The sequence below is a fragment of the Pongo pygmaeus genome, chromosome 4 (assembly GCF_028885625.2).
Source record: "Pongo pygmaeus isolate AG05252 chromosome 4, NHGRI_mPonPyg2-v2.0_pri, whole genome shotgun sequence".
NCBI classification, from domain to species: domain Eukaryota; kingdom Metazoa; phylum Chordata; class Mammalia; order Primates; family Hominidae; genus Pongo; species Pongo pygmaeus.
The window spans coordinates 106313215-106334376 of NC_072377.2; the positions used below are offsets into that span (position 1 = coordinate 106313215).

Below are 21162 nucleotides of genomic sequence, written 5' to 3' on the forward strand. Positions count from 1 at the left end.
CCCCCTTCCAGGGTGGTGTCAGAGAAGGCTGAGAAGGGATCCGGGACTTCTACCTCCATCAAGAGGTAATGATCCCCACCCCTCGTGCCAGTGAAATCTACACTGGTAGCCTGGGTTTCCAGCTCTATGTAGCAACAGAAGCATCCCCACTCCCTCTCTGCTAGTACAAGAGGAAGCCTAGTGAAGAGTCAGAACTTACACTGTAGTCTAGTTGGAATTAGGCCATACTTCTTCTCTGTGGTGTCAGCAGAAGAGTAGCAAGTCACTCCTACCATTCCCAGAGAGAATGATATCAGTGGAGTTCTAGTGGAGGTCCAGGACTGCCACCACCACCCAACAGTAACAAGGAGCCTGTCTTCCTACTAGGTGTCAATTGAGGCCAAGAGGTGAACTTGGACTTCTATGCCACTCGGCAAATAAGACATCACCCACCCGCACCTCAAAGCCATCAGAGCAGTGTCAAGTAGTTAAGACAGGAGATTTAAATAAGAACCAGAGTCTAATAATATAATACAAAGACTATACTTACATACATGTAATGCAATATCTAGAAAAAAACACTCAAAAAGCTATACAAAGAAATATACTCAAAACACTATAGATAAATCAAAATGGAATTCTAAAAATGTTCAAGCAACTCACATTCAGGAAAGCAAGAAGCAGATAATAGAGAAACAAAAAACAAAGAACAAACACAAAACAAAATATTAAAAGTACAGGTTTAAACTTTAACATGCTAGTATTTACATTACATGTAAATGGTCTGAATATTACAATTAAAGGATATTGACATAGTGAATAAAAAAACAACGCAACTAGGCCATCTACAAGAAATTCACTTCAAATGCAGTAATGTGGGCAGGCTGAAATTTAAAGATTGGGGGAAAAAACATATCATCCAAGCATTAATCAAAATAAAGTAGGAGTAGCCATATTAATATCAGTTGAAACTGACTTTAGAGCAAAAAAATTTACTTGACACAGAGAGACATTACATAATGAAAAAATAGTCAATTTACCAAGAAGAGTAACATCTTTTCACCATCATAGAGCTGTAAAACATGAAGCAGAAATTTATAGAATGAAAGGAGGAACAGACAAACCCACAATTACAATAAAAGATTTCAAAACCCCTCTCTGAGCAACTGATAGAACAGAAAATTAGCAAGGATATAAACTAACTTATCAACCACATCTACCAACAGGATCTAACCAACATTTTTTAAGCGCTCTGCCAAACAATAGCAAAATACATTTTCTTTTCAAATGCCCACAGAACATATGCCAAGGCAGATCACATCCTGTGCCATAGAGTAAACCTTAATAAATTTTTAAAAATTCAAATCCTACATAGTACGTTTTCTGACTACAATGGAATCTAACGAAACATCATTAACAAAATGATAACAAAAATATCTCCAAATATTGGAAACTAAACAACATGCTCTCACACTTTCAAATAATCTATGGGTCAAAAAGGAAGTCTCTAAGGAAATAAAAAAATTCACTGAATTAAGTAAAAATGAAAACACAATATATAACAATAGTGAAATACAACTCAAGCAGTACTGAAAGAAAATTTTATAGCACTAAAATGCATACATTAGAAAAAATAAAAATAAAATCAATAAGCTAAGCTTCCATGTCAGCCACCTAGAGAAAAAAATAATAAAATAAATTTAAAATAAGTAGAAGGAAGAAAATAAAGAGCAGAAATCAATAAATTGGAAAATAGAAAACTATAGAGAAAAATCAATGAAACTAAAAGTTCATTTTCTGAAAAGATGAATTTAATTGGCTTCATCTAGCAAGACTGACAAAGAATAAGAAAAAGTAGACAAATACTATCAATACCAGGAATCAAGCAAAGGATTTCACAACAGATCCAGCAGACAAAGAAAATATAATAAATAAATACTAGGAACAGTTAGCTTTATATACATAAATTTGACAACTTAGATGAAATGGGTCAATTCCATAAAAAGCATAAATTATATCTACTCACCCAAAATGAAGTATAAGGTTGGTGCAGAAGTAACTGCAGTTTTTGCCATTAAAAGTAATGACAAAAATCACAATTACTCTTGCACCAACCTAATAGATTTGAATTACTATTAAAGATAACTATTAAGAGTATTAACTTTTTAAATTAAGAAACTCCCCAAACAGAAATCTATAGGCTCAAACAGTTTCACTTGCAGAATTCTAACAAACATATAAAGAAAAATTAAAATCAATTTCAGAAAATAGTAGAGGAGGAACATTTCTCAATTTATTGTATGAAGTTTATAATCCCTTAAAATCCACAAAAACTACAAAGCCAAATAGAGACAGTACATAAAAGAAAATAAAAACTAATATCCCTTATGAATATAGACACAAAAATGCTTAACAAAATAGTACCAAAAAGAATTCACAAATATATCCAAAAATTGTACACCATTGCCAGGTGAGGTTTATTCTGGGATGCAAGGCTGGCATCAAAACAATCAGAAAATCAAAAAATGTTAACTACTGTATTAACAGATTGAAGAAGAAAAATACCACATGATCATGATCACATGATCAGAAATCACATGAACAATTGATGCAGAACAAGTATTTGGTAACATTCAACGATTCCTGATAAAAATTCTCAGAAAAGAGGAATAGAGTAGAACTTTCCCAACTTGATAAAAAGTATTTATAAAAATATGCAGCAGTGGTGAAAGACTGAAAGCTTTTCTCCCTAATATAGGGAAGAAGGTAAGAACAATCACTCTCACCATTCTTACTCAAAATAGTACTGGAAGTTCTAACCAGTGCAATAAGGCAAAAAAAAAAAAAAAAAAAAAAAAAAGAAAGAAAATTAGTGCCATACAGAAGGTAAAGGAAGTAATAAAACTGTTCCTATGTGCAGAAAACATGACTGTCTACATAGAAAACATCAAGGAATCCACAAAATAATATCAAGAACCAATTAATTCAGTAACGTTGCAGAATACACAATAAAACATACAAAAATCTACCGTATTTCCATACACTGGCAATGAACATATGGAAACCGAAATTTAAAATACAGTACTATTTACAATCATTCAAAAAAAAGCAAAAAGAAATACTTAGATGTTAATCTAACAAAATATATATACATAACTTACATGCTAAAAATATAAAATACTGATGAAAAAAATTAAAGAAAATCTAAATAAATGGAGTATAAATCCATATATATTAACGGATTGGAAGACCCAACATAGTAACTATATCAGTTTAATCCCAATTAATATACAGGTTGTATTAGTTCATTTTCACACTGCTATAAAGATACTACCTGAAACTGGGTAATTTATAAATAAAAAAATTTAGGCCTCAGGAAACTTACAATCACGGCTGAAGGGGAAGCAGGTACATCTTATATGGTGGCAGGCGAGACAGCATGTGAAGGAGAACTGTCAAACACTTACAAAACCATCAGCTCTCATGAGAACTCACTCCCTATCAGGAGAACAGCATGGGGGAAACCACCCCCATGATCAAATAACCTCCCACCAGGTCCCTCCCTTGACATGTGGGGATTATGGGGATTACAATTTGAGATGAGATTTGAGTGGGGACACAAAACCAGACCATATCAAGGTTTAATACAATTCCTCTCAAAATCCTATTAAGATATTTTATATAGACAAGATTATTCTAAAATTTATATAGAAATAAAAAGGAATGAGGCAAACCAATATGGAAAAATAACAATGAAGTGAGAGGAATGTCTATAGGATTTCAAGACTTATATAAGTGTAATAGTCAAGAATGTGATATTGGTGAAGAGATACATATATCAATGGAGCAGAGTAGAGATCCCAGAAATATAGCTATACAAATATGCCCAACTGATTTTTGAAAAGCTACAAAAGTAATTCAATGGTCGAAGGACAGACTTTTCAAATGGAGCTAGAGCAAATGGACAGTTATAAACAAAAATCAAACTTTAAACCTCACATCTTTTATACAAATTAACTCAAAATATATCACAGACTTAAATGTAAAATAGAAAACTATAAAACTTTTTTTAAAAATGAAGAACATCTTAGGGATCAGAGCTAGGCAAAGGGTTTTTAGTCTTCACAATAAAAGCATAATCTATAAAAGGAAAAAACTGATAAATTCGACTTTATTTAAATTGAAAATTTTCACTCTCTGAAAGACCCTGTTAAGAGGATGAAAAAACATGCTACAGACTGGATGAAAATATTTGCAAACTAGCTTGTGACAAGACCTAGTACTCAGAAAACATAAATGTCTCTCAAAACTCAACAGTAAAGAAACAAATATCCAAAGACATGAAAATACATTTCACCAAAGATGATATGCAGATAGCAAATTCACACAAGCAAAGATGCTCAATGTTATCAGCCATTAGAGAAATACAAATTAAAACACAACAAGATTTCACTGTACACCTATCAGAATGGCTACACCAAATGCTGGCAAGGATTCAAATAAACTGAGTCACTCATACATTGCTGATGGGAATATAAAGTGATATAGTGAATCTGGAAAACACTTTGGCAGTTTCTCAAAAAACTAAACATAGAATTTTCATATGACCCAGCAGTTTCACTCCTGGGCATCTATTCCAGAAAAATGAAAACTATGTTCACACAAAAATCTGCACACTAATGTTTGTAGCTTTATTTGTAATAACCAAAATCTGGGAACAAACCAGATGTTCTTTAATAGGTAAATGGTTAAACAAGCTATGGTACATCCATACCATGGATTACTAATCAGCAGTAGAAAGAACAGAACAATTGATATATACAACAACATGATGAGTATTCAGAAAATTACTCAGACTAAAAAAAGTCAATTCCAAAATATTATATACTGTTTAATTACTGAAATATAGTAAAACCTTTAAACATAAAAATATTCATCATGAGTTAATCTATAATAAAATACTTTTTATATGTAAAAATTCAGTTCTATGAGAATGTTTAAAACATAAAACAGAATGCTATGCAAGACAATGCTCACAGGTTGCAACATATTTTATTAACTGTATTAAAAATAGGCACAGAAAAACAGTAAGGCAATTCCAAAGCTGTTTTCCTTGAGAAAAGAAAAACAGTGAATTGGGTTTTTTTCTCTTTCCACTTCTTAGTATTACCCAAATTGTCTGCATGACCCATAGACCCTCTCTAACCAGAAAAATTAAATGTATTAATAAAAAATATAACAAAGGAGGGTTGGCTAAATAAGTTATTTATAAAATGAAATAATAGAAAAGCAAAAAGATTCTGCAGCTCCATCTTTACTAATATAAAATGTGTCCAACACATCTTCCAAGTAAAAAGAAGTCAACATTCATAGATTAAAAATCTTGTTTCCTTCAAACAAGGATTTTGAATATGTTTGTGCGAATGTGATGTAAAGATGTGTGAATGTTAATAAAATTATGTGAGTGTGAATGTGTGCATGAATGTGTTATTGACTGTGTAGTGTAGTTTATGTGTGACAATATATGTATGAATGTGTATATACATTTTTAAAAGACTGAACAGTGTTAACAGTGAATAACCAAGGTGTGTTATCATGAAAACTCTTTCTTTCTTTATTCCATTTTTGTTTGTGTGTTCCTATTTTCTGAACATTTTACAAAGTACATATCATGTTCAAAGTCAAAAAATTCAAGATATTTTCAAAAGGCAACTTGGCTATTTAAAAGGCAATATTTTAATGTGTTATTCTAAGTGGACCCAATTAAGCTGAGCTACACCAAATGAATTATTTTCTTATCTCATAACAATATGATCTTACAAATATATCTAATTAAAACCCTTTCTAATGTACTAGTTCAAAAGTGTTTGGTCAGACTTTGGGGATATGTCAACACCAAGTGACATCCACAAAAAAAAAAAAAAGGACTTTATTATTCATTGCTACTATTTAATGAGCATTTACCACACACCAGGCACTGCCTTATCACCACATATGTATACTCTTCTATGTGGTATTGATTATTATCAACATAATTTATAGTCAAAGAAACTTATCTCCAGGATCACTATAGTTCTATCACAGTGTGTGAGCAAAAGCTTAAAACTCACTTATTTCTGACTCTCATATCTCTGCTAAAGTGCTGTATACTTTCATTAAATAGGATAAACTAATAGCATTAAAATGAAACAGAAAAAAATATATTAAAACACACATTGGCAAATTTGTGCGTTTTTAACAGTGACTAAGAAAATAGAATTTCCTCATTTATTTCCTTCCACAAACCACCAACCTTTCTAAGGCAACTACAAAAAAAAAAAAAAAAAAAAAAAAAGACATTGCTTAATCATTACCTTCCACACAATATATCTGGTTAGACACAACTACACCTATGGCCACTTGAATGCCCTATCAGAGCATTTCATTTTATATATGAAGATTTTAAAAAGTCCATGAAAAGAGAATTGCTAACATTTTAACATTAAGAGCCTAATGCCTTGTCCTTCCACAGAAGACAGTAAGAGTAGGTAATGGCAGATAAAGGCAATTTGGGATTCTCTGTCCACATTTTCCACAAACTTGGGCTAAAAAAAATGGAACATTAAAAGAGAATTTTCTTAGAAGCACTGAAGTGCAATCAACATCTTAGCAAGTCATTAAGACAAAAACCAAAAGTAGAATATCAAAGCATTCTGCTACTATTTCTGAATATGCTTCTCATTTTAGCTTCTTTTTCACACTGCAAATTTTTCAGATCTCAAATCTTACTCAAAAAGATTATGGAAAATAATTTTTGCCTCTAACAACATAATTTGTCCTAATTCGGTCGCCAGAAAAAAAAAAAAATGAAGAAGAAGAGAGAGAAAGAGAAAATTATCTTTAAATGTTACACTATTTTTTTTAGCCCAAGTTTATAGAAAATGTGGACAGAGAATCCCAAATTGCCTTTATCTGCCATTACCTACTCTTACTGTCTTCTGTGGAAGGACAAGGCATTAGGCTCTTAATATACCTCATCAAAGGACTCCATTCATTAATATATGTGACAACTCAACAAATAGTTCTTAAGGACCTAGTCTATATCACATGCTGTTCTAGGTGCTGATCATAATAAAGTTTCTAAACTCAACAAGGGCTTTCAAATTCACATAATTAAACCTAAAGCAGATAGAGCAGATTTTACCAAAGTGTGTTCACTGCCTCACTTACCTAGAGGAAGACAAAGTAAGGGGCGAAAGCAGGATGAAGGGGACAAGTATAACAACGGAGCCTCTTCATGAACTCTGCATATCATACCCCTAACTAAAGATTCACAAAATGCATTTGCTTTATAGTGCTGCAATAAAGACACCTGCTTAGCGTTCTTCTTCTTTTTTTTTTTTTTCCAAACTCATTCAACCATTGAACACATTTTTAACATATTCCTAATACCTCTAGAAACTGTTCTCTGTAGATAGTACTTTCAGAAATGTTTGGACATGTTTTTCTCTTGCTGAAGGCCATGGATTTTTTAAACCTCTACCTACCAGGAAACTATAGCTTGTAAGGAGAACGAGTTTGTGCTAAAATTTCATTGACACATTTTTTTCCAACTTATTTTTCTCTGTAAGTTTCCTCTATTTCAGAAGTTTGGTCATTTGCATTTCAACAAAACTGGCGGCATTAGAGCACCTAGCATTTCATGATGATTGTGAAACTCCTGTTTTAAAGGAAGACATAAAGCAATAATCTGGAAAGGAAAAGAAACCTTTCTCTCTGTATCCACAGTTAAAAGCTTTACAAAGTAATCAGACACTAAAATGGACATCTATGTCCTAAATTAGACTAAGATAACCTGGGTAATTTTTAAAAAATATTGATTGAGTCCTACTCCAAACTTACTGAATCAGGATCTCCAAGAGGCAGTATTAAACAGGAATAGCAACCATCCAGGATAATTCGTATATATATATATATATATATATATACGTATATATATATGTATATATGTATGTGTATATATATATACATACATACATATACACACACACACACACACACACACACACATATATATAAACATATATATATATTTTTTTGTTTTGTTTTGTTTTGTTTTTGAGATGGAGTGTTGCTCTGTCGCCCAGGCTGGAGTGCAGTGTCCTGATCTCAGCTCACTGCAACCTCCGCCTCCTGGGGTTCAAGTGATTCTCCTGCCTCAGCCTCCCAAGTAGCTGGGATTACAGGTGCCTGCCACCATGCCCAGCTAATTTTTGTATTTTTAGTAGGGACAGAGTTTCACCATGTTGGCCAGGCTGGTCTCAAACTCCTGGCCTCAAGTAATCCACCCACCTCAGCCTCCCAAAGTGCTGGGATTACAGGTATGAGCCATTGAGGCTGGCTCAGGGTAATTCAAATTATCTAGGAAGTATGAGAAAGACTGAAAAGCCTCTGATATAAAAAATTGTGATAGTTTTATCTAGAGCATTAACTATCGCTAAAAGGTAGCTGTAGGCCTTTTATTGTATTATTAAATTTAAAATTGAATCATTTGTTTTATTACACCATTATAGCTTCTAATCTAAAAAAATCACCTCTTCTCATTACTCCTTTATTCATTTCAGTTACAAAGAAGTAAAATTTAAGAAAAATAAGTGACTTCCGTAAAGTAAAAAATAATATCAAAAAAGGAAAAACACTCAGAGGCCAAGCAAAATTAAAGCTTCCTGTATTTAATTCGTGCTTGAAAACTTCTAAGATTCTTTGCCCTAGGTCTTCTCAAATCTAGCCAAGCATTCCATTAAAGAAAAAAATATTCTAAGAAAAAAAGATAAAATAGTAACCAGAAGTAAAGTCCACTTTGAGTCCTACTGTAATCATTTTCCTAGCACAGCTTTTGTAAGTAGTTACCAAGCATAACCGAAGTCCTTTGATGAAGCATTCTCTCTGAAATGCCAATCAAAAAAAAAATTAGAAATTTAGTGCTACAGCTAATGTGAATTTGTATCATTTAAGGTTTCTTTGAGGGAAAGGGGATGGAAACGAGAAACAAAGATATAGTGCAACGTAGGAAAAATTATCTAATTATTGGTCAATAAATAAAAAGAGCTTTACTAGGTTAAGTAACTACTTTTCTACAATTCCTCAGTATTTAATAATGCCTCTCTCCCAAAGTCTCAAAGAGACATAAAGATTATTTTGCATGGTAACATTAAAATAACACTCACCTAAAAGAAATTAAGATTGCTTAGATGAAAAAAATGTTATGTGGTAAAGATTTACTTTTTGCATTTTAAATATTTTAAAGTCATATTGCAATATGTTGTGTCATATTAATATTATGTTGAAGTAAGTCAAAATGAATGTCAAATATGACTTATTTAAAAGTGTTTTGACACTATTCTATATTTGGGCTAACTTGTACAAAAAATTAGCCCTTAATAGCATGTATTTGTTCCTCTTAATTTTAATACTACCTCTTTTTTTAGTCCAATAACAACCACAACTTCCCTTTGATCATCTCCATTCAAAGTTAATCACCTCTAATGCTTATGTCTTTCTAAAAGCTTCCCTTAAAAAACACTTTCTCTCCAACCTACTTAAAGTTATTGTTTACAACACAATAGAAAGTCCAAGCTGTTTCCAAATATATCTTCCTAACTTTTGTTCTTAACGTTCTTTTGTGTTATTCTCACACCTGTAGAAATTATACATGCTTATCATATTTTATGTTTTGTTTTTTTCTACTTACTAGCTATATTACATTACTTTAGTCTCATCTTATAGAGATTATCCCATCCAAAGTGAGCCCTGATTTTGATTTCCCACAAGAACAACAGAAAAAGCACAGAGGGTATGTTAATTTCCTCACTGTCCATTTTAAATTAAATCACATGTATAATTTCAATTAATAAAATCATTTATTAATATTATGCTCTATGTTATGTTAAGTTACTTAAGAAGATTACACATCCCCTTGCCTCTAATTAATTTACAGGAAGCTTTCAACTAATCTGTTTTCCTTTTGCAGTTTCCTTTTCCTAAGTTTTCTTCTCTACTTTCCCTAAAGTTTGACAAATAATTCAGATTTTTCAATACAGATTCCCACACTTGCAAAAGTAGATTAATACAGACCACTATACCTGACTACTAGAAATTGGGGAAGAAAGGGTTGAAATTCATAAAAAATATTGAAATCATTCAATATAGTTAATAACTTAGTATGAGTAATAAGCATACTTTTGAAAAACAATAAACAAACCATAAAAATTAGGATTAGTTTTAGTTGTTGTTAGCCATCTATGAAATCAATTCATCTCTTGACCTAAGGCTTACACTGTAAAAAGAAGGGTTTTTCACTTCTTTGTTTTTTTTTTTTTTTTTGAGATAGAGTCTCTGCTCTGTCACTCAGGCTGGAGTGCAATGGTATGGTTTCAGCTCACTGCAACCTTGGCCTCCCTGCTTCAAGCATTTCTCCTGCCTCAGGCTCCCAAGTAGCTGAGACTACAGGCATGTGCCACCACACACGGTTAATTTTTTTTTTTTTTTTTTTTTTTTTGTATTTTTAGTAGAGATGGGGTTTCACTGTGTTGGCCAGGCTGGTTTCGAACTCCTGACCTTGTGATCTGCCCACCTTGGCCTCCAAAAGTGCTGGGATTACAGGCATGAGTCATTGCTCCCAGCTGGGTTTTATCATTTCTAACATCCCTTCCGTTTCTAAATGTCTGGATTCCTTTAAATGTGTAATGCAATTTCAATCCTGAATTTTGTGTCTGTCATATTATAAACACCTACATACACCACAATGACACTTCTGTTAAGAAAAATCACAGGGAAAAAAATGCAAAAATTCAGCACAACAGTGATGCATTTTCATTCACCAACAATGGGAGAGTAACTAATATACCCCTTCCTGAAAGTCAGTGTGACATTATCTATCAAAAACTAGAATGAGGAAGGCCTTCAAATCCAGTATTTGCACTTCTGGGAATCAAACCAAATGAATGACTTGCACATTTATGTAAACACGTATGTTCGAGGATATACACTGCAACACCGGATATATAATATGCAGTTCATACTAAAAAACTCCAAACTCGAATTCTTAATTTCATTCCAATTCTGTTCTACCTAGTCTTCCACCTTCTAGTAAAAACGGCCCCAGCTGATCAAGCCAAATACCAAGGACTCCTTCATTCCTCCTTCACAATACATCCAACAGAGTCCTATTTCTTTTTCCTATAAAACACACTGAGAATCATTCATCTTCTGGATCTCTGCTGCTACCACTCCAGTCTCAGCCACATTTATCTCTCACCTGGACTACAATAAAAATTTCCAGAGTGATTGGCTCCCATTTACTCTTGTCTCTTGAACTCCAGTAAGATCATGCACTTCCCTGTATAAAATTCTTCCACAACTTTGCATTGCATTTCAAGCTCAACCTAAATGCCTCCCTAGTGTCTACCTGCCTCTCCAAAACAGCCTCCCTTGCTTTGACAATGCTGACCAAAACTGACAATTCCTAAAACCTATCAAGCCCTCCTCTGCTCCAAAGCCCTTAATCATGTTTTTCTCCAGCCTGGAAATTATCTTTCAAGGTTAGCTCTTCACTATCCAGATACTATTATGTAGCCTTTCCTGGCAAACATACTTAGCCTTTAACACAGTTTTACTTCATTCTATTTGTCTCTTTACCCACTCACCTCAATTTTCAATTATCTCGTTCATCTGTTTATTAATTGCATATTTCTTCCCACTAGTACATAAAATCCAGATGGCATGGAACTGTTTTACTGGTGTTATCTCAACACCATGTGTAGTCCATATCAATAAATATATATTGTATGAATGGCAGAATAACAGGAGGGCAAGCTGAGTTTTTGCTTTCATTTGCCACATTTAAGCTATTATTTAAATTATGAGTCAATTTACAGTAAATATATTAGATCAGCCAATTCCTCTATCTAACCTATTTCAATAATCTACTAAAATAATGAAAAATGTTAATTAGATCTATAAGAACTTGGTGAAAACCAGCACAGTACACTACTAAAAGTTTATGATCTGGCTTCAGCCATCTTAGTTTCATCTCTGGTCACACACAAACACCTTAATTTGTGGCAATTTTCCTTTAGGAAAATAAGTTCTTCACAATGGCCATAACTCCAGGTATAAATGGCAAGAGAGGAAGCTGAGAAGATCGTGGAGGACAGATCAGGCTTTGTACTGGAAGAAGTATTTACGCTTCAGTTTAGAGAGTCATAGATTTTTGAGCAAGGTTTGTTTACTTAAGAACAAGAAAGGCATCTGAGCAACTGAAAGGTTGAGGGCCCAGAAACAGCACAAAGATTACCACCTAAATGCTATGAACAAATAACTATCATAGAATCAGTATTATGTTTTCTTGTGTGGCAGATTAAAATTTAGATATTCCTTTACGATTTAGATTTCAATAGTGCTATACTAAAGCCTACGCTGCAATATGTGGCTTGTTCCTAAAACTACTCCCAGTGAAATTATGTCAAGTTGCCTTGTGCAGTCTTGTCCAATCTCAGATAATGTGCTAGAATCTATGTAAGTGCTCTTTCTGCTGATAACTTATTCTCCTTATCTTATTCATTTCAAACTCTACCACATTTTAAAAATACTCTCCATTCATACGCTTACATATTCTATTGTTACTTCTAAAATGAAGCCTACTTACCTAATAAGTGCACTGCTAAAACCATGCTGTGTAATATATAATTTGTTATTGAGAATATTTTCATGTTTGTTATCATTCTAGAATTGGAAAATTGATCTTGGGAAAGATTAATACTTTAATATTGTCTTGCATTAATACTTTAATATTGTCCATTTGCATTGCTAAAAAGGAACACCTGAGGCATTTATATAGAAAAGAAATTGATTTGGCTCACAGTTCTACTGTACAAGAACATAGTGCCAGCACCTGCTTCTAGTGGGGGCCTCTAGCTGCTTCCACTCAGGGCAGAAGGCAGAGGGCAGCTAGCCAGAGATCACAGAGATCACTGGGGAGAGAGGAAGAAAGAGAGGTACAGGGGAGGGGCCAGAATCTTTTTTTGTTTGTAGAAAGTCTCACTATATTGCCCAGGCTGGTCTCTAACTCCTGAGCTCAAGGGATTCTTCTGCCTCAGCCTTCCAAAATGCTGTGATTTTAGGCGTGAGCCCCCACGCCTAGCTCAAACTCTCTTTAACAGTTTTGTTGGGAACAAACAGAACTCACTGACCCTATTCCCAGGGCATTAATGTATTCATGAATGATCCATCTCCATGACCCAAACACCTCCCTCCAATATGAGGTTTAGGGGGACAAACATCTACACTATAGCAAATACTAATTTTCAATATTAACAAACAAATCTAACAATCTTAACTTTTTAAAAATAATACCTATAGCATAACAGGCTCCAATTATCCTTTGTCTTTTATTTTCAGGGGTTAAGTGAGTGAATAAAGCCTCTGAATTTATAACCATCTGATTTTATTTCTAATTATTTCAATATTTGCTATTAGAAGTCCCAGGAAGGACATTAGAATGTTAAGGTCTACTTTCATTTGTCCACCCTTCTGGCTCTACTATATTTGTTTTTTTATTTAAAATGTCATTGGGAAAAAATAGGCATATAATTAAATTTCCTTTCTGAGCCTTTGAATAATATATTTCTCCATCTAACGAGAGCAACTGTAGGTTGCTCTGAAGTTCTCTGTTTCTTATCTAGGTCCAAAAGTAGAGCTAGTTTCATTTCTTAGGAAAAGTTCCACTTTTCTAAATGTCACCTCTCTTTGTCTCAAATCAGGAATCAACATGTCCAGGGTGCAGAGCTGTAAACACAGCAAATAAAAGTACAAAGGGAAAAACTAAAGATCTCAGAACTCCAATGAGGTCACAACCTGCAAAGGAAAACAAGTCATCTCTTTTTGAGGAGGACTGTGTATAATATGGGGAATAAGAATCAGAGGCTTAAAAACTTGGAGAACCACTGAAACGATGAATAATGTACAGTCTCTCTAATCTCCTATCTCATACAGTTCACACAATGAACAAACCAGTGAGGTGTGGAAGAGATGTAAACCCTTACCATACTGTATAAGTGAATTGCAATATAAAGTTAATGACCTAGTTTTATCCACTTCTTTAGATTAAAACAAACATAAACACAACAGAAACTTACCTTCAAAAAGAGACCCCAATTTATATTCTCCACTGAAAAATTGTGGCAATGAGAATACAAGTGCTCCCAGTCCAATCATAAAGGCTGCAAATGCAAGCCATCTTGGCTTATGTCCTCTTTCACCGAAGAATGATACAAATAAAGACAACAAACAGAATGAAATATCGTAGCTTGATGAAATCAGGCCAGTCAGGGAACTCTTCATTTCATAACGCTTCTCAATAGTGGAAATGCTAATATTTACTAGGCCATTAACTACAATACCTAAAAAACAGAAAAGTTGATGTGCATCATTAAAATTTTACCATATGATTAAGATTATTAACACAATGAAGTAGAGTTCGATTATTTGTTTCTTTTGTTTTTTTAAATGTACCAGTTTTCAAAGTCTCAAAGTTTCAAAGTTAGGCAACCTAAACATATTTCCTTGAAAATCAGTTTGCTTTTTATTTTTATGTATTTATTTTTTATTTTTATTTAATTAATTTATTTTTTTGAGACAGAGTTCCACTTTCATTGCCCAGGCTGGAATGCAATGGCGCGATCTCGGCTCACCGCCACCTCCACCTCCAGGGTTCAAGTGATTCTCCTGCCTCAGGCTCTGGAGTAGATGGGATTACAGGCATGCACCACCACACCTGGCTAAATTTTTGTATCTTGTTAGTAGAGATGGGGTTTCACCATGTTGGCCAGGCTGGTCTTGAAATCCTGACCTCAGGTGATCCACCCGCCTCGGCCTCCCAAAGTGCTGGGATTACAGGTGTGAATCAATGCGCCTGGCTCAGTTTGCTTTTTAAATTGTACACTTGTGAATTTTCAGGTGTCCAACAAAACGGATGCCTGCTACATACTAAATTATAGTTAACTAGCCTTAATTCATTTTTCTTTAAATGATGAAGTCAAACTGGTAAAGTCCCGTGAAGCCAGTTTGCTAGAGTTTCCAAGTATTAATATATCATACTCTCAGGGACCTCACTCAGAAGACTACAAAAGGTACAAGAGACCCCATAGGCCACTACAGTTAGGCTCAATTGCTCCCAAATTATTCAATCCTTAAACATATTTATCTATGACAAGAGATAACTTTGACTATTATTTTGTCTCTTCCCTCCTCTCCCCAACTCCAAAAAAAGAGATAACCTTGATTTAGTCTTAGGAAGAAGAAATTGAGCTCTCAAACCCCTATATTTTTCTAACATTCTTACAGATATTAAAGTTACCATGTAAAGGATTCTAGAGCAAAAGTAAACATAAGTCCTTCAACCACTTGCATTCTAAATTGTATGCAAAGTAAAAGAAAAACACATACATTTATTATAACTATAGTGAAGGAATAGAAGGTAAACAAGGTAAGACTGAAAATCTGAAAATTCTGACTTACTTAAAAATGTCCTGTCCAGATATAGATTAAACTTACGGGAGTTTTAAACATAACTATAAACTGAAAATTTTAAAAATCTGATTGAATTAAATAGAGATTCCTTTTACTTAGGTATGATAAATTGTTTTCATTCATTAACAGTCCAGATATAGATTAAACTTACAGGAGTTTAAACATTACTATAAATTGAAAATAAAAAACATCTGATTGAATTAACTAGACACCCTTTTTACTTAGGTATGATAAATTGTTTTCATTCAATACCAGAATGAGTATATACATACAAGTCATGATCTCCACAAATCTCTTTAAATTTTGATTAAGACCGTAGCTGAAAATATATTTCAAAAAAAATAAATTCAACAAATTTAATAAGTTTCAAAACTCATAACATGTTTTTTACTTTTATACCAGTTTCATAAGACTATAAGCCAATTTACAATTCTTGGGATTTCAAAATAAGTACCTAAAGTATCTTAGGATGACATTTTTATACGTTATCTAATAATACAAAATTTTCCACATCCAATAAAATCAACTTCCCTATCACTTGCCATACTGATTAAAAATTAGTTAATAGAAAGCATTGTCTTTATGGTAAAACTTCTCTTTGAAAAATAAATTTGTAAACTCCTCAAGAAGGATAGCACATTAATCCAATGACTCTTGAAGCAAATTCTATGCTATACAAGTTCCAAGAACACTACTTAAAAAAACAAAAACAAAAAAATCAGGAAACGCTCCGTACTACATCTCTCTATTGTAAATCAATGACAATAGGAAGCACATTAGAAAATTAAGTACTTAGAGAACCCCTGTTTGTCTTTGAGAAATGCTGGGTTAAATAAACTCATTTGACAAATTTTGTTTTTCTTTCCAATTAAATGTATATTTAAATATACCATGGAAATGATCTTAAGGATCATGTTTGAGAAACATGGCAATAAAGTTTTCAGGCATTCAAACTTAAACTGAAACATAAACTAATAATTTATTGGGTCACACTTTTTATTATTATAATTTTTTTTGAGACCTTGCCTCGCTTTGTCACCAGGCTGGAGTGCAGTGGCACCATCTCGGCTCGCTGCAACCTCCACCTCCCGGGTTCGAGCCATTCTCGTGCCTCAGCCTCCTGAATAGCTGGGACTACAGGCGTGTGCCACCGCACCTGGCTAATTTTTGTGGTGTTTTGTTTTGTTTTGAGACAGAGTTTCGCTCTGTTGCCTAGGCTGGAGTGCAATGACACGATCTCGGTCCACTTCAAACTCCGCCTCCTGGGTTCAAGTGATTTTCCTACCTCAGCCCTCCAAGTAGCTGGGATTGCAGGCATGCACCACCATGCCCAACTAGTTCTTGTATTTTTGGTAGAGACGGGGTTTCACCATATTGGCGTGGCTGGTCTCGAACTCCTGACCTCAGGTGATCTGCCTGCCTCAGCCTCCCAAAGTGCTGCGATTACAGACGTGAGCCACCACGCCAGGCCTATTGGGTCACTTTTATCTCAGATTAAGCTTCTTAAATTGGGGACCTCTGGGTAGATGCTGCTCCAGACTAAACCTGACAAATTTTCTAGGAGTGACAATTATATTTGATAACAATTTTAGGCAACATTTTATATTAAAATATAAAATGATATATTCTGGAATAATATAGAAATTTCAGAGGAATTTTAAGATCATACACAAGACATTTTTTACTTGTGTCCAACTTTTTTATCTTCGCATTCCTTTGACACTGAGATGCTTCACAATTACCAATTTTGTAAAACTATGATCAAGACATTAATGGAGGGGAACTTTGGTAGGGACAAGAAAAGTGGACAGGAAAATAATTCTTCAACACAAATCTACCTTCAGTAGAAGAGCTACAGCTGACTTGCAATCACGAAATGGTTACTTAGCATCTAATGCACAAAGCAAGGGGCCCTGGGTTCCTTGAAGAGGAAGAATAAGAACAAAAAGTATACTTACGCTTTGACTTAGTTTTCTATTAACTTAAAAAATGAGCTGTTTCCAACCCTCTAAAAAATATATTTCTAAGGTTGTATTTCTTCCAATTAATCCTTGACTGATTATACAGAAAATATTCTCGGACTATGACTCAAGTGACCAAAAAATATCTACGTGCCAATTCAACTAAGCTTCGGCATGTCCTTCGTGATTCCTCTCCACCTCTTCTCCACACTTCCTCAAAGTCAACTCAGGGTAACTTCCTATTTTCGTTCAACCTCTGTATTGAACACACCATAAGCAGCTTTAACCTTCTCTGTGCCTTCTTTCAGGGAGCTGTTCTCCCTCCAGGATATCACTCCTCCAAACTGAGCTTAGATTGCAAACCCCGGAGGGTATAAATCTGAACTGAATCTGTAACTCCCGAGAGAACCTAAAAGAGATCCTAGAACAAAACAGATACTGGATAACTAATGTAACACAATGAAGATTAAGGCTCAACAACGTCGGGAGCCTTTGCTAATTTACTCACTGGGCTCCTCTGGTGCCCACATACTCTCAAACTAAATACACTCACAAAACATGAATGTCTGTATCTAATTTATACGATAGATTTTACATAGCTTTCTTCCTTGGAAGGCATCCCACTCCCACCTGCAAATGTATTACTCCTTCCCCTGAGGCAATGAAACAAATGTAAAAGTAAAATACCTTTAAAGAGGGCCTAGGTAAATTTTTGTCTTTATAATGTAAAATAAACTCCCCCAGGGTATACCTTTCCCAAAGGAAAGTTCTTGTAATCTTCCCTGTAAGTCTTGAATCCGCTAAACTGAGGTAAAACACAAGAGAGAAAAAGGCTTGTATAGCAAGTTTGAACTGTAGCGATAAAGGAGAAGCTGAGCTTTGGAAGGCTGGCTGGGGCCAGTAGGTTGACCTTGGTGAGAGCGCAAGCAAGTTCCAAACCCGGGGCCACCTTGCAGGGCGCGTCCACCGTCCCACGGACCCCGCGCACCTGCCCTCTCCCCCGGCTGGCTCGCCGTGCCCACCTCGCTCTCCACTGGCCCGAGCCTCGAGCGGACGCTGGACTTTACCTTGTGTGACGGCCAAGAGGCAGTAGTGAAGCAGAAAGCCTCCAGGTGTGTTGCAGCGCTGGAGACATTGAGGATGGAAGTTCCTCCAGCCGTAAGGCCCCTCCTCAAAATCGGACAGCGACAGTGACCGGAGCTTCTCTTCGGAGACATTGGGAGGGGCTGAAGGCAGAGATGGCTCTGGTGACTTCTGGGGCTCCTGGGGCTTCTGAAGCTCCTGTGGCTGAGAATTCTCTCTCTGGGGGTCAGAGGACAAGGCAGAGACTTCGACTTGGGAGGGGGACGCAGACAAGCGGCGCAGGATGTCTGGGCTGGAGGGGACGAAAGCCAAGTTCTCAATACCTTTGGCGCTCTTCATGTCTGGATGGGTTCTCCCGACTCTGGTGCTTCAGAGCAGCAGAGCCAGGTCCCTCTCTGGCTCCTCCCACAGGCAGGTGACAGCGCCCCCGTGCGGGAAGCTTCTCGCCTCCTGGCCCTCCAGCCTCCAGCGCGCTCTCAGCCACCGCCTGAACCTTCCTACTCCAGCTCGCAGCTGTCTGGAGCGCAGAGCGCGGAGCGGGGGCGTTATCGCCCCAGGCTGTGGCTTTGGCGCTCAGCTGTGCCTCACCCGTCGCCTCAGGGACCAACCGGAAGGCGCGGCGTGGGCGTGCCACCCGGCGGCAGCCGACTAGAGGGGGCGAGAGTTCTTACCCCACAGCCTTCGACCGGAGTCCGCCTCCGCCTGAGCCCCTGCGGTTCCGACCTGAGCCTTCAGCCCGCAGCGCGCCTCCCTTGAGCCCAAGCACTGGGAACACACAGAGACTGTGGGAGTCTCTGGCCGAAAGCTCCCCCTGGGTGCTGACATGAAACCTGTAAACAGTTGCATCAGGAGATTGTTCAAGAAACTATCTTGCGTTTTTCTTCCTTTGCTGCTTACCAAACCAGGCTAGGCTTGGACTCCAAGAATCAAGACGTCAGAGGTATACTTTGGTTCATGAGCATCTTGATAAGACTTTTGCCTGTCATCCTGTTACTGGTAGGTGTCCAGGTTCTTGGCATCTTGAAGAAAGAATTGAAGAAAACGCACAAACAAAGCAAGGAAGGAATGAAGGGGTTTATTGAAAATGAAAGTACACTCCACAGTGTGGGAATGGGCGAGCATAGGGGCTCAAGGGCCCGGTTAAAGAATTTTGGGGAGTTTAAATACCCCCTAGAGGATTCCATTGGTTACTTTGGGTATGCCCTATGTAAAGGAAGAAGATGAAGTAAAGTTACAAAGTCATTTATGGCCTACGCCCTATGGAGAGGATATTTCCTGTTATAGCTGAAGTGTGAATAGGCCTTATGTTTCCTGCCTCCAGACCCTATTTTCCTGCCTCAGTCCTCCTTAGAAAAAGAAATCCACCCCACCCCACCCCCATCACCACCAGGATGAACATCACAGCATAACCACCGCTTTGCTTTTCCTTCTCCGAAACTGAAGGACCAGAAATTGTCTCTCTGCTGTGTATTGCATATCTAAGATATACAGTGATGACAATCATGTAAATAATTTCTACCGGGCCAGGCGCAGTGGCTCACGCCTGTAATCCTAGCACTTTGGGAGGCTGAGGCGGGTGGATTACCTGAGGTCAGGAGTTCAAGATTAGCCTGGCCAACATGGTGAAACACTGTCTCTACTAAAAATACAAAAATTAGGTGTGGTGGTGCAGGCCTGTAATCCCAGCTACTTGGGAGGCTGAGGCAGGAGAATCACTTGAACTCAGGAGGTGGAGGGTACAGTGAACCGAGATTGTGCCACTTCACTCCAGTCTGGGCGAAAGAGTGAAACTCAGTCTCTTAATAATAATAGTAGTAATAATACATTTCTACCTGTGGAATAAATAAGAAAAACACTTCGAAGAGCTTAACACCATTGTGTCATGGTAGGTACAATTTAGTCATTCACTCTTTCACTTAACACAGACACAAAAAATAATTGTGTCCTGGGTGCCAAACATTGTTCTAAGTTCTAGGGGTATACAAGTGAATAAAGACTGGCAAATACCCCTACCCTTATGGTGCTTATGTTTTAATAGGAAACAGTAATAATACATAGTACATGGCACATAATATGATAAATACTTTTTTGTGAAACTTTTGTTTCAGTTATATATGCTGTGTTTACTGGGTTGAGAGACAGATATAAAATATGTATCTTACTTTGGACAGAGGTACATTCTGTTGCCTGTTCCCTCACAATCGAAAAAACTCTAGACTGGCCAACCGGGCGCGGAGGTGCAGGCCTGTAATCCCAACACTTTGGGAGGCCAAGGTGGGTGCCTTGAGTCCAGGAGTTTGAGACCAGCCTGGGCAACACGACAAAAGCCTGTCTCTACCAAAAAATACAAAACTTAGCCTGGCATGGTGGTGCATGCCTGTAGTCCCAGATACTTGGGAGGCTGAGGTGGGAGGGTCGCTTACAACCTGGGAGGCTGAGGTTGCAATGAGCACTCCAGCTGTGCCATAGAGCCAGACCTTGTCTCAAAAAAATAAGAATTAAAAATAAAAATAAATTGTAGATTGGACTAAAACATGGGGAAAGAGTAGAAGTAGGAGCTAACATTTAAAAT

General features: G+C 36.3%; 1 protein-coding gene across 2 annotated transcripts in view; it reads right to left on the minus strand.

Moving 5' to 3' along the window:
• The window catches only part of SLCO4C1 (solute carrier organic anion transporter family member 4C1), a 62924-nt gene extending 43778 nt beyond the window's left edge, over nt 1–19146 (minus strand). The window contains exons 1-2 of one of the 2 annotated variants that reach the window (XM_054489029.2): nt 18575–19146; nt 14154–14417 (exon numbers count right to left, since the gene is read on the minus strand). In XM_054489029.2, coding sequence (XP_054345004.1) covers nt 14154–14417; nt 18575–18929 — 619 coding nt within the window. In that variant the 5' untranslated portion in view covers nt 18930–19146. Of the gene's footprint in view, nt 1–14153; nt 14418–17504; nt 17692–18574 lie in introns of those variants that run through there. The other variant, XM_054489030.2, reaches the window with a different exon arrangement.
• Nucleotides 19147–21162: the final 2016 nt, after the last annotated feature.